This window comes from Schistocerca piceifrons, chromosome 3 (assembly GCF_021461385.2).
Source record: "Schistocerca piceifrons isolate TAMUIC-IGC-003096 chromosome 3, iqSchPice1.1, whole genome shotgun sequence".
NCBI classification, from domain to species: Eukaryota; Metazoa; Arthropoda; class Insecta; order Orthoptera; family Acrididae; genus Schistocerca; species Schistocerca piceifrons.
Window position 1 is genome coordinate 663,346,608 of NC_060140.1, and position 14,565 is coordinate 663,361,172.

Genomic DNA, 14,565 nt, shown 5'->3' on the forward strand with positions numbered 1-14,565 from the left:
TTTGAATGTTATGAAATACCTGGAAGAAAATGCTCTTTTAATGTGGATTCTAAATAAACAATTCTAATGAAACACAACTGGGCTTTTTTCCACACAGAGTAGTGAGTGCTATTGACAGGGGACCTCCAGTTGTTTTCATATTTTTAGATTACCGGAACACTTTTGACACCATTCCTCACAGGCAGCAATCTAATAAAATTGTGTGCCTGTGTCACAACTGTGTCATAGGATTTGTGATTTCCTGTCAGAAAGGACACAGTTCATAATATATCTGGCATTCCCCAAGGAAGTGTTATGGGCTTTTACTGTTTCTAATCTACATAAACAATTTGGGAGACAATGTGAATAGCCCTCTTAGAGTATTTGCAGATGGTACTGTAATTTACTGTCTAATAAAGTCATCAGAAGATCAATAAAAATTACAAAATGGTTTACACAAAATATCTGCATGATGTGAAAAGTAGCAGTTGACCCTGAAAAATAGAAAGTGTGAGTACTAAAAATTATCTGTTAAATCTCAGTTACATGACAAATAGCAAAAAGCTGAAGGTTGCCAATTCAGCTAAGAACCAAGGACTGCATTTCATTCATAGAACACCTGAAGATGCAACAAATCTACTAAAGAGACTGGCTGTGCAAGAGATTAGATTAGATTAGTACTTGTTCCGATGGATCATGAATACGACACTTCGTAATGATGTGGACTGTATCAGGTTAATAAAAGGTGTCTATACAAGATATTACATTACACAAAATATTACATGGCACTTTTTTTTTTGTGGGGGTTGGGGAAATTACCCACTTATTATATCCAAAAATTCATCTAATGAGCAGAAGGAGTTGCCATTAAGAAATCTTTTTAATTTCCTTTTAAATGCTATATGGCTATCTGTCAGCCTTTTGATGCTATTAGGTAAGTGACCAAAGACTTTCATGGCAGCATAATTTACCCCCTTCTGAGCCAAAGTTAGATTTCGCCTTGAGTAGTGAAGATCATCCTTTCTCCTAGTGTTGTAGCCATGTACACTGCTATTACTTTTGAATCTGTTCGGATTGTTAATAACAAATTTCATAAGTGAATATATACATTGTGCGGCTATAGTGAAGATCTCTAGCTCTTTAAATAAGTGGTTGCAGGATAATCTTGGATGAGCTCCAGCAATTATTCTGATTACACGCTTTTGTGTAATGAACACTCTTTTACTCAATGATAAGTTACCCCAGAATATGATGCCATAGGAAAGCAGAGAATGAAAATAGGCATGGTAAGCTAATTTACTCAGATTTATATCACCAAAATTTGCAATGACCCTAATAGCATAAGTAGCTGAACTAAAACGTTTCAGCAGATCCTCAGTGTGTTTTTTCCAGTTCAACCCCTCATCAATGCATACACCTAGAAATTTTGAATATTCTACCTTAGCTACCGATTTCTGATCGAAGTCTATATTTATCAATGGTGTCATTCCATTTACTGTGTGGAACTGTATGTACTGTGTTTTGTCAAAGTTTAATGAGAGCCCATTTGCAGAGAACCACTTAATGATTTTCTGAAAAACATTGTTAACAATTTCACCAGTTAATTCTTGTCTGTTGGGTGTGATAGCTATACTTGTATCCTCGGCAAAAAGTACCAAGACGTGTGATAAGGAATGCTTACCAGACAGGATGAACAGAGGACACTGAAAAAGTTCAGAGAAGGGCAGCTTGTTTTTTGTATTATTGCGAAATAAAGGAGTGTGTGTTTCACAGATATGATACATGAGTAGGGGCAGCAATCATTAAAAAAAGGTGTCTGTCGCTGCAGCAAGCTTTTCACAAAATTTTAATCACCAACTTTCTCCTTCAAATGTGATAATATTTTGTTGACTCCTACCTACATAAAAATAATCACCAGGTAATAAAATGAGGGAAATTAGAGTTCACATGGTAAGGTATAGGTGTTCACTTTTCCCGTGTGTTATTCAAGATTGGAATGGCCGAGAAATAAACTGAAAGTGGTTCTGTGAACCCTCTGCCAAATACCTGGATGTGAATTGCTGAGTAGTGATGTACACGTAAAAAAGGTCTAGCATTACTTTATATCTGTTTTTGTACAAGAAGAACTCCTTATTGCATAGTGTAACATAATAATTTTATTGACTTTTCTGACTAGTATCGCATAAATAGAGTTAAACATTACATTTCAAAAATAAACATATAAGCAAAATATATAAGTACTACTTTGTGCTGTTTGAAACTGGATAAAATAAAGGAAAAGAAAAGATGATTGTAATTTACTGGAATGTGCATAACATACTATAATTATCCAGAATGAATCAATACATAAAAGTCTTGACAAGTAAAAATTGTTTAAAATGATGTCTGTGCTAGAGGACTGAAATCTGAAGACCCACCTGTTGTCTTAGATTGTTTGAGTTCTCTTTCCATTTCACTATAGGACTTTTTTCACTCTTTTCTCCATAGCTTCAACTACTCTGTTTCATCTTTCACACATATTTCTCAACCTTTCTCTTACATCCTTATGAAACATGTTCGAAAGCTCCAAACATTTTATGCTTTCTAGGAGCACATTGAGTATATTACCATGTCCCTCCATTAAGAAAACCAGTTTCAACTATCTTTACTTCTATTAATCAATATTACTGTACATGGCAATTCTCATATATTACAGTTTAAAGAAAACCTAAACATGACAGTGTATAACCACTCAAAGCTGATGAAGCAATTACATCATTACATTGTAATTTTCAGAAATACTGATGTACGGCATCTAGTAATGTTGACTAGGAAGGTAGGAAACCTTTTGTAATTAAAATGAAATCAATTCAATAGCAAAATTTCTAGTTTGTTCTTACAAAATAATTAGATAAATATTATTATTGGTTGGCTGATTCGGGCAGCTATCAGCTGGCTGGCTGCACCACAATCAGCATATAAATGTAGCTTTTAAATATTAATTTATCAAAATACATATAGGGTATAGAAATATGTGCTGGCGAAGAATGAGATCAATGAAAAGTTTACACATTAGTAGGAGCCATACAAAAGCATTATGTTGGTATAGTTAACTATGTGATGAAAAACTTACTGTGCTGGTGCAGTACAAATAACAGGAAAGAAGTGGAAAATAAGTCAACTGCAGCACTCATGGAAGAGTCTTAAGCAGTTAAACTGCCGGTTGTGGTAGTTGCTGCTATATGAAAGCAGTTTTGTTGTCCCCTTACAGAAGCAACACACATAAACAGCCCTCACTTCCTTCCTCTCTATACTGCTTTTCCTTATTTCATCCTATAATTTGTCTCTAAATTGCTCCTTCTCTCTCTCTCTCTCTCTCTCTCTCTCTTTCTCTCTCATTGTCAGCATTATAATTGTCAAACCTTCCTATTTTCTCATTTCTCCTGACTCTACTATGTCCACCAAGTAAACTGTGCCCTTTGATCCTTGCTTACTCTTTTGAAATGCTGTGTCAACATACAGCCTCATTCAGATGGGTACAGGGAGGTTGAGGAAGAAAGAAAGCGCTGTGTCCAAAACGAAATAGCAATACTGTTATTCACTTACTCCATCCTCATTATTTTATCCATTGTCTGAAAACTCAGTTGCAATAAAAGTTGTTTCCTGTTACTGTGTTCATTATGAACCATCATTTCTACAAAGTGTCCATTATCAACTATCATTTCCACAAATACCAAAGTAACACAAATCCTCTTGAGCAGACAGCATAGTAATAGTTTGCTACCACAACTAGAGGCAATCTCTTCTGGTCTTCTCATCTGCAGACATTGGTATCACTTAATAAGAAGAAAATGAGAAGTGCACAGGCCCATAAGAGCATCATGCAGTGGCCTTAAAATAAAATTGATGCTGAAACTTATACATCACTGACTGCCTGCCACACAAATTGGAGTATAGATATTTATCATTTTCACTTGAACAGCAACACAGTGAATATTATACATGCTGGAAACCGACAATTACAATATTAGCAAAACTGAGAGGGGGCAGCGGTGGCAGTGATATGGAACAAGAATTCAACATTCTAATAAAATAAACTACAAAAACAATATATTTAAATGGTGACAAATCCTCATAAAAATGCATATTTTAAAGTCAGTTAATGAAATCTGTGTTGCTTTAATAATTCCACTTGTTGGCAACATTTTTACACTCACATTGTATTTATTAGACTACTTCTGTGAAACACAGCTAATTCTGGCTTACAAAGCCATTGCTGATCTTATACAAAGAAGTAGTGAATGTGGTAAATGCTTTAACTTCACAGGGTAACAGCAGGCAATGAGTGGAGTGTAGAGATTATCATACATAAAAAAGGATTGTTGCAAGATAAAAAATAATATCAGTACAGTCAGCAGAGAGCTGGTGGCATGGTGCTAATTATACTGTAAAAGCACATGAAAAAATACATGTAACCTGGAAGCTCCACATAGCCTATATCAAGTACAAAATGACCACTCTTACAATAAATGTTAACAGACCTTATAGTCAGGATGTGTCCAGTATTTATATACACTCTTATCATACACACTATTCTTTGACAAGTAAATATTTTACCATATCTTTGGTGTGAGCAATAACTATATGAAGGACATATTATTACCTACTATGTTTGTGATCTCACAAACAATAAATAGCACAAAACAAAATGAGTCTATTTTGGTTTTAAATTACACACAACTTTTACCAAAGACAAACATCATGTAATATTCTTTTTGGCTTTCTTCACCTACACAATTTTTGATAAGCATATTAAATTTCTAAGTGGAAGAGATGACCATGGCAGTTAGAGTTTTGCATTGCTTCTTTGTACTTTCATGTTCAAAGTGAATGGGAATCCACTTTGTAAGTATGTGTACTGTTAAGGTTTTTCCACAGTTAATATGGTTTTCCACTGAGGCAAGACTGAAGACTGAATGACTACAGAAAGTCTCCTGTCGATGTTACAGTTGCTTCAACAAGGAGTCCAAAATCAAGTTCATTCAGATTGGCTGAAACAAAGATTGTTGACATTAAAGATTTACTGCTATAAGGAGTGATAATGATGATTCAGTGCTCAGTTATAAGACAATTAGATCACAGGTATAAGCTTGCACTCTCTCTCTCTCTCTCTCTCTCTCTCTCTCTCTGACACACACACACACACACACACACACACACACACACACACACACACACACACACACACGCAGGCAGGCAGGCAGGCAGGCTTTCAAGTCAAGAAACATTATTAGGCAATAATCATGTCTTCATTACTGATGAACAGTTCATAACAATACATGTAAGTATCATATTAATGTATGCAAATACTGTATAGGAAAATAACTTAAATACTAATATTCCAGAATTCTTGAAAACTATGTCACCATTTGTCAAAATTTTATTTATTTACTGTAAAAAAAACTTTTTCGCAGTAAAGGATATGACTCATCGGATAGCAGAAGCGATAAGTCATTGACATGCACACAACAAGCTAGAGGACAAATATAAGCAAGTGAACCTACCCATCCAGTCCCCCCTCCTCCCCCTCCCACTACCCACGCATGCACCTACATTTTGTGTGTGGTGTGTGTGGTGTGTGTGGTGTGTGTGTGTGTGTGTGTGTGTGTGTGTGTGTATTCTATGTCATTCTATTTTGCGTGCCTGTTGACAAATCAATGCTTCTAATATTTAGTGAGTGGTCTCCTGTACTCCTAAATAGTTTTACTATATTTCCTTATTAATTGTTTTCTAGCTTTTTACTGATGGCTTTTCCCACGTGCACATATTTCACAACCCCCTGCAGGTTCAGGGGTTAGAATAGGCCCGCGGTATTCCTGCCTGTCGTAAGAGGCGACTATAAGGAGTCTCAAACTTTTCAGCCTTCTGTGACGGTCCCCTCTTGGGTTTGACCTCCATTTTCCCAAATTTCCGTTGTTAGTGCGTGCCATTTGGGGAAGGACGCCTTATGTGGTGTTTTTCTGTTGGTCCATCATCCATCACCATCTTGCATGCTACCTATTGTTGTGTGGCGGGATTTACACCCAACGTCTTCTGGGTTGCCTCCTTCTCGTCTTGTGCACAATCCCCTTCTTAGCGCCCACGACAACTGTGGACCCTTTCAACACCTAAAATCCAGCACGGTAGCCAGTCCGTTGTGGTGGGGTCGTCATGTACCCTCTTGGTGGTAGCCCCCTGACCACGCAGGGATCGCACTACAGATGCCAGAGCTGTTTCCTCCCCATGCATGCCAAGGAGTATGTGCCCATCTTGTCTGGGGCACGGGGACTCTGGGCAAAGGGATACCGGCCAGGTACCCGTTGCTTTGGCTGGGTGGCGCCCTTGGGGAGAGCCCTCGTTCGGAGTAGGTGGCATCTGGGCGGATGCGCAATGAAGCGCAATAAATCACACCAAGCTGGTGGTCGCACGGCCACCAGCGTCTCTAAGTGAGGCAGAGTTGACTTTGATGCTGCGCAATATGACCCTCAGTCGTTCCCCTCGTTGGCTGCGCCATGGGAGGAACGCAGATCTAGTGCCAAGCGGGAGCCTTACGTCCCACAATACCTTGTCTGCAACAGGACTGATGGTGACTCCTTTCTTATGACAAAGCCTCTGTTTTTTGTGGAACACCTGGAGGATAAATTTGGGGAAGTGGCGGGGTTGTCTAAAATGAGGAATGGGTCCATCCTCCTCAAGACGTCCTCCCCAGCCCAGTCACGAGCGTTGCTCTTGTGTGATAAGCTGGGTGACGTCCTTGTTACCGTCACTCCCCACAGTAGCTTAAATATGGTCCAGGGGATTATTTACCATCGTGACCTATTGTTACAATCCGACGACGAGCAGAGAGCCGACTTGGAACGACGTGGTGTACATTTTGTCCGTCGTGTACATAGAGGACCCAAGACTAACAGGGTGGCCACCGGTGCCTTTATCTTGGCCTTCGAGGGTGCTGTATTGCCTGAGAAGGTCAAGGTAATGGTTTACCTTTGTGACGTCAAGCCATACGTCCCTCCCCCGATGCGGTGCTTCCACTGCTGGAAGTTTGGGCATATGTCCTCCCGTTGCCCATGCAGCGCCACATGTCAAGATTGCGGATGCCCCTCTCATCCCGATTCTCCATGTGCGCCTCCACCTGTATGTGTCAACTGTGGGGAGTACCACTCTCCATGCTCGCCGGATTGCCCCGTTCTTCATAAGGAGCGGGAGATAATGGAATTTAAGACCCTGGACCGGCTCACTTATCAAGAGGCAAAACTGAAATTTGAAAGGTTGTATCCTGTTTCCCTTCGAACATCTTATGCTGCAGCCACGTTATCATGGCCCTCGCAAGCGACAGTTGTCACCTCATCTGTGCCGCCTTCAGTAGGCCCTCGGGGCCGCGCCTCTCTGTCTGCTCCCCTAGTGTCTGGGGGCAAGCCTTCCTCTGTTGCCCCCTTAGCAGTTAGGGGCAAACCCTCTTCTGTCGCTCCCCCCACGCTTACTTCGGGAGTGACATCTGCTCAAAAACCAGGGGGCTCGATCCCTCCCCCTCCTTCTCCGCCGGCGTTGCCTCTGCCGGTTACTCTCTTGCGGAAGGGGTCCCTCGGGGCTCTCCCTTCCTCTGTTTCTTCTCCTTCCCAGCTGGATGTCAGCCAGTGGCTGAAGGTTCCGCCACCTGCTGGTCGTAGGGCTTCTGCATTGTCGTCAGCCTCCGACACTCCTTCAGAGAAGCTCTCCCAGCCCTCTAACCCTAAGGACAGATGCGAGAAGAAGGAACGGAACGTGTCCAAGAAGAAGGACATTCCGGTGGTTTCAGTACCGCCTGCTGTACATAGTTCTGGCTCCAGGGATGAGGTGGAGATCCTCGCCTCTGCCGTGGATCTCGCCCTCACGGAACCCTCGGGGGCCTTTCCTATGGACACAGCTGACTCTCCCCCGGTGGCGGCAGTTGGCTCTGTGGCGCCGTCTGCCTCTTCATCGCCTTCACGCCCTCCCAGTCCCCTACTGCTTCCATTCTCCAGTGGAATTGCGGCAGTTATTCCCGCCACCTGCCTGAGCTCCGGATGCTTCTGAGTGTTTCCCCTGTTCTCTGCATTGCTCTGCAGGAAACTTGGTTTCCAGCAATGTGGACCCCCGCCCTTCGCAGTTATCGGGGATACTATAAGAACCGCGCTGCCTGTCAACGAGCGTCAGGTGGAGTTTGCCTCTTTGTTCACCACTCTGTCTGTAGCTGACCAGTACCCCTTCTGACGCCTTTAGAGGCAGTCGCTGTCAGGGTTGAGCTCTCGCCGGCTATTACTATTTGCTCTGTTTACCTTCCTCCAGATGGGGAGCTCCCCCGACATGTCTTGGCTGCGCTGCTGGCTCAACTCCCGCCACCATTGCTCTTCTGGGCGATTTCAATGCCCACAACCCTCTATGGGGTGGGACTGTCTCCAATGACCGTGGTCATGCCGTGGAGCATGCGTTGGCTCAGCTCGACCTTAGCCTCTTGAACACCGGTGCTCCCACGCATTTCAGTGTGGCCCATGGCTCGTTCTCGGCCATCGATCTCTCTCTTTGCAGCCCCGGACTTGTCCCATCCCTCCACTGTAGAGTGCATCCTGACCTGTGTGGTAGTGACCATTTTCCCATCTATTTGTCACTGCCCCAGTGTCATTCTTCTGGGCGCCTGCCCCGCTGGGCTCTCAACAGGGCTGACTGGCCGGCTTTTACTTCCGCTGCAACCATTGAGTCTCCCCCACAGGGTGACATTGACAAGGTGGTCCGTGTCTTGACCACATCAATCATTTCTGCGGCCGAGGCTGCCATCCCCCACTCTTCTGGACTCCCTCGGAGCAAGGCTGTACCCTGGTGGTCGCCGGAGATTGCTGAGGCTATTCGCGACCGTAGGCGGGCTCTCCAGCGTCATAGGCAGCACCCGTCTCTGGAGACCCTCATCGCCTTTAAGAGGCTCTGTGCCTTGGCCCGTTGTCTTATTGCACAGGGTAAGCAGGTGCGCTGGGAGAGGAATGTCTCATCCTTGGGCTCCCTTGTCTCCCCCTCGCTCGTGTGGTCCCGGATCTGGCGGATTTATGGATACCAGACCCCTATGGGTGTCCCTGGGATCTTCCTGGATGGCGCTGTCTGCACGGACGCTGCCGCCATTGCTGAACACCTTGCCGCGCACCTTGCTACGAGTTCTGCTCCTTTCAGCGAGAGGGAGTTCCTCGCTGCCCTCGCCGATCGCCCTGATACAGCACCAGAACCAGACTGCATCCACGCGCAGATGCAGAAGCATCTCTCCAGGGACTGCCAGAGACACATCCTCACCATCTTTAACCGCATTTGGAGCGAGGGCGTGTTCCCATCGCAATGGCGAGAGGGTGTTATTGTCCCCATCTTGAAGCCCGGTGCGGACCCACTGGTGGTGGACAGCTATTGTCCCATTACCCTCACCAATGTTTTGTGCAAATTGCTCGAATGTATGGTGGGGCAGCGTTTGTGTTGGGTCTTTGAGTCGCGCGGTCTCCTCGCTCCATCCCAGGGTGGCTTCCGTCGAGGTCGGTCTGCTGCGGACAATTTGGTGCGGCTGGAATCTGCTATCCGTATGGCCTTTGCCCGACGTCAGCATCTTGTTGCTGTATTTTTTGATCTGCGGAAGGCGTATGACACCACATGGAGGCATCACATCCTTGCTACATTGCATGAGTGGGGTCTTCGTGGTCAGCTCCCGGCTTTTCTTCAAACCTTTTTATTGCGCCGCTCTTTCCGGGTGCAAGTCGGTGCCGCCTCTAGTTCATCTTATACACAGGAAAATGGGGTCCTGCAGGGCTCGGTGTTGAGCGTCTCCCTATTTCTAATGGCCATTAATGGTCTGGCTGCAGCCATGGGGTCATCGGTGTCTCCTTCTTTGTATGCCGACGACTTCTGCATCTCATTTAGCTCCACGACTACGGGAGTCGCCAAGCGTAGGCTGCAAGTAGCCGTTCACAAGGCAGCATCATGGGCTCTGACTCATGGTTTTCAGTTCTCTGCAGCCAAGACTCGAGTTATGCACTTCTGCAGGCGTCGGACAGTCCACCCTCATCCTGAACTTTACCTCGACGGCCACTTCCTTGAAGTGGTAGACACTAGCGCTTCTTAGGACTCATCTTTGATGCCCGGCTCACATGGGTTCCTCATATTACTCAGCTGAAGCAAAAGTGCTGGCAGCACCTCAATGCCCTCCGCTGCCTGAGCCATACGTCTTGGGGTGCCAATCGCTGAACGCTGTTGAGATTGTACAGAGACCTTGTGCAGTCCAGGCTTGGTTATGGGAGCCTGGCCTATGGGTCTGCATCACCCTCAGTGTTGACGTTGTTGGACCCCATACACCACTGTGGGGTTCGGCTTGCAACTGGCGCTTTCCGTACAAGCCCCGTGGATAATCTACTGGTGGAGGCCGGGGTTCCCCCGCTGCGGATTCGCCGCCAACGACTGCTCGCTGACTATGCTGTCCACGTGCATTGCTCGCTGGGCCATCCCAACCATCACCTACTTTTCCCTGCCATGGTCCTCCATCTGCCCGAACGGCGACCTCGGTCTGGGCTTTCCATAGCTGTCCGCATCCAGTCCCTGCTGTTGGAACTGGGGTCATTCCCTCTTCTGCCTCCCTTCTGGGTCCGTGCACCTACACCTCCCTGGTGTATGCCCCGGCCGTCCATCCGTCTGGACTTGGCACAGGGACCCAAGGACTCGGTTCCGCCTGTGGCCCTCCGTCGCCGTTTTCTGGCGCTCCTCGGTTGCAAAGATGGACCTCGCCATGGACGTCGTGAGTGAAGTTGTGTATCATGCAGCCTATAGCGCACAGTTTGAGTCATAACATGACGTCCTGTGGCTGCACGAAAAGCATTATTCAACATGGTGGCATTGTTGTCAGGGTTTCTCCAAGCCATAATCTGTAGGTAATGGTCATCCACTGCATTATTAGCACTTGGGCGGCCTGAGACAGGCATGTCATCAACAGTTCCTGTGTCTCTGTATCTCCTCCATGTCTGAACAACATCACTTTTGTTCACTCCGAGATGCCTGGACAATTCACTTGTTGAGAGCCCTTCCTGGCACAAAGTAACAATGCGGCCATGATTGAACTGCGGTACTGAGACTGGAACTGATCAGCTGTTGGGCCCCCTCCATCTAATAGGTGCTGCTCATGCATGGTTGTTTACATCTTTGGGCAGGTTTAGTCACATCTCTGAACAGTCAAAGGGACTGTGTCTGTGATACAATATCCACAGTCAATGTCCACCTTCAGGAGTTCTGGGAACTGAGGTGATGCAATACCTTTTTTTATGTGGTACATAATAATGCTTTTATGCCTCTGGCAGGCCCATTTGCCTACTGATGTCAGATTCTCATAATACAATATTTTACACCAACAAAAGTCTAGAAAATCTTTCTCTGCTGTTTTTTTTTGCAGGTGTTAAGACTCAAAGCTTTGATAAAATGTTTTTGAGTTTGAATTTGCTATCCCAAAACAAGATTTTTAAAATTGTGTGTTTGATTTAAATAGCTTCTGTAAACAATACGCAGTTTATTTTTTCAAAGCAGAAGTTATCATAAATTATCAAAAAAAATTGTATTGAACAAAAAAAATTGTATTGAAGAGTCACAACATTTGATGGTTCAGATATATGAAAGAGTCTTTCAGTAATCAAACTCTATGTGAAGATGAAGCCTTTTCTTCATGACAGTCTGTTTTTCAATAGTACTAGTCCAATGCGATATATAGAAAAAATTTCTTGTGGGTTTGAAACATAAGAGGGAGGTACTGGTACAGATGATGCTATGAAGACTGTATAGATCAGTCAATAAGATCATTGCCCGCAAAAGCAGTTTCATTGTCTCAACAGGTTTCAACATAGTGAATGAGCCATTGTGTAATCAATCTTTTGGCACATAAAGCTCTTCCTTAAATGATGCACAAGATTGGCACTATTTGAGGCCATTACTTTGGTGTCAATTTTGTCAGCGTGCCTGGGAGTACAGTCCCCTATTTCTGTCATTTATGTTTAACCTGATTAAATGAGGTTAGGTCTTGAACAATGAATACAGTCATCTCCCAGACTTACTCTTTCTCCCGCTTTCTGTCTACGTTTCTTTTCTTTTTTAGCCTGCACTTGTTTTTGCAGCTGTGTTTTGTTTCCCATCTGTTACTGTTTCTCTTTTTTCTGTTCTACCCTCTCTGTTTTATGCATGTTCACATTGTCTTCCCTGATCTACCTAACATTGTGCTCTTAACATTTCTAATTATCAAATCTCATGCTCATTATGCTCTATCTTAACCCATTTCACTTTATCTCCATTATTTTCTGGATCAGGATGACTCTGCTTATAAGAAGTTCAATTTTATAACAGACTATTCTCTGTTATTAACTGAAGGAAGAAGTTCTAAAAAGAGTGATTCTTATAGTAGCTGTTTGCTAACTAAACAAACATGTGAATAGTAGCAACAACAAAAACACATGGATCCTCTTTCTGATTCTAACACAGATGTCTGTTCTTCCTTTGGCAGTAACCTTTGCATATAAACATTCTAAGCTATACTATGTTCTTGTCTAACTTATTGTTTCTGTCACAACAAATGAGGCATGCTATAATTAGGATGCACAATTTTAGACTTTTTGGGTAATGTGAGATAGTCAGGATAATCTCAGATTAGAAGAAGATTTTTCATTTCCTAGAACTACCACTGAAAGAGTGTTCTCTGTAAAATACAATATTTCCCCATATTTACCATGGGCTCTCAATGAATAATTTTTATTCAGACACTAAAATTAATTTGATGCATATATCTGTATTCTAAATTCAACAATTGTTTTTATTTTGAGTATAAAAAGGAATAATGATTTCCAGAAATAAATATAACAGGACAAAAATATCCATATTCATTTGGTTGAGACAGTCAGTGAATAATTATTATTGTCCTCTTGACAATTGCTCAATGAATGTGGAGATGCAATAAGCTTTTCAGTTCTGTTCTAAATCAATCCATCAATTAAACAATTTAAGTTAGCAACAGACAATATTATTTATTACTTACCTTTCGCAGTTAGTAAGTTAAGGAATGTGTCTAGAGGTGATAACCTATCTGCAGAAGGAAAGGCAGCGAGACCTGATGATATGAAATACAAACACAATTACTACAGAGAGTCATGCAGACTTCATAAATACAATACACAAGCACAAAGAAAAACAATGAATATAATTACAATTTAAAACATCATCATCATCATCGTCTTACCGTCTCCATAAAATGTATCCACCATCACCTCCACCATCACCACCACGACCACCGTCACTATCATATGCTCACAACTTTGCATTACAGACCCTCCAAATTCTTCTCTGATGCACCAACTCTTACCTTTGTTTATTTTAACTCCCATTCTCTTCTTTTTCAGTTTTGAAATTTTAGTCATATCTAGACAGGGTGAATTACTCCACTGCATAAATTTCTGCAATCTATACAACTTTTCTCAGTTTCTGATACCTTTACCTCCATCCAGTTTATTTTACCTTCATTCTTCATTCAGCAGCTTTCTTCACTTTTGTGGCTACCGATTTCTACATTGAGTTTGAAAGTAAAATTTGCTTGTGCATGTTCTGTGGATATTCCTTAAGGTACCCTTCACTCACTATCGTTCAGTTTATCTATCTCATCAACCAAAAAATGTTCAAGCAATGACATATGTTGCTGTCTGCCTCATATTTACATCTGTGTTCGTACGCACAAGCCTCGGTACATCAGTGTCCTCAATTTCTTTCTATTTATTTTCTCGTTTTTATATTGTGGTTCCTCATGTGTTTTCTTTCATATCTGTAAGTTTGCATTTTTTAGGCTAGTTGTACCAGAAGTTAAGATTAAATTAAGTGACAGAATGAAGCCTAACATCAAATGTGATAAAAGCATACATCTTTTGATTTATTATCTGACAATTAATCACAGAATGAGAAAATTACAAACTTAACATCAGAACTGCACTTTGCTGTTTAATTTTTATTCGTTCATTTACACACTACATACCTTAAATCAAATCATGAAGGAGAGCATTCAGGGGTACAAAACAAGTCAAAGTTACAGTACTCCAGCATTAAAATATTTAATTCCCCACCAAGCTACATCAAAGGCCTATGTAGGAGCAGTGCATATTTAAAAATAAAGTAAAGATATACTTACTAGGTAAAGTATTTTATTCATCTGATAAATTTTTCAACACAGAAGTAGAGATTTTTTATGCATATACAGGGTGAATAATCATAAAACCGACAAACGACAGGGATGGATCCCTGATTGAAAATGGAGGAAAAAAGGTCCTACAAACATGTGTCTGGAAAAGTGTTATTGCCACAGTAAACGGCACTAATGAATGAAAGTTCTTATGACTACATGCCATGTGTTCCTTATGCATTGCAGGGTGGGTGATTGATGCAGCATACAGTAAGCAGCAGAATGGTGTGCTATTGATGTCGGGAACAAGCCAGATGGAAATGGTCGAGAGGCAGCACAACTATACCAAAACAAGTACCCTCACAGACACCAACCACATCACACAATATTTTAAGCTC

At 42.7% G+C, this 14,565-nt stretch overlaps 1 protein-coding gene across 3 annotated transcripts in view; it reads right to left on the reverse strand.

Annotated features, from left to right (window-relative positions):
* Positions 1 to 2,143: 2,143 nt before the first annotated feature.
* Positions 2,144 to 14,565, reverse strand: part of LOC124787777 (protein pigeon) — a 485,699-nt gene continuing 473,277 nt past the window's right edge. For all 3 annotated transcript variants that reach the window (XM_047254670.1, XM_047254671.1, XM_047254672.1), the window contains 2 exons: positions 13,040 to 13,111; positions 2,144 to 5,009 (listed from right to left, as the gene is read on the reverse strand). In XM_047254670.1, the coding sequence (XP_047110626.1) occupies positions 4,939 to 5,009; positions 13,040 to 13,111 (143 nt within the window). In that variant the 3' untranslated portion in view covers positions 2,144 to 4,938. The remainder of the gene's footprint in view (positions 5,010 to 13,039; positions 13,112 to 14,565) is intronic.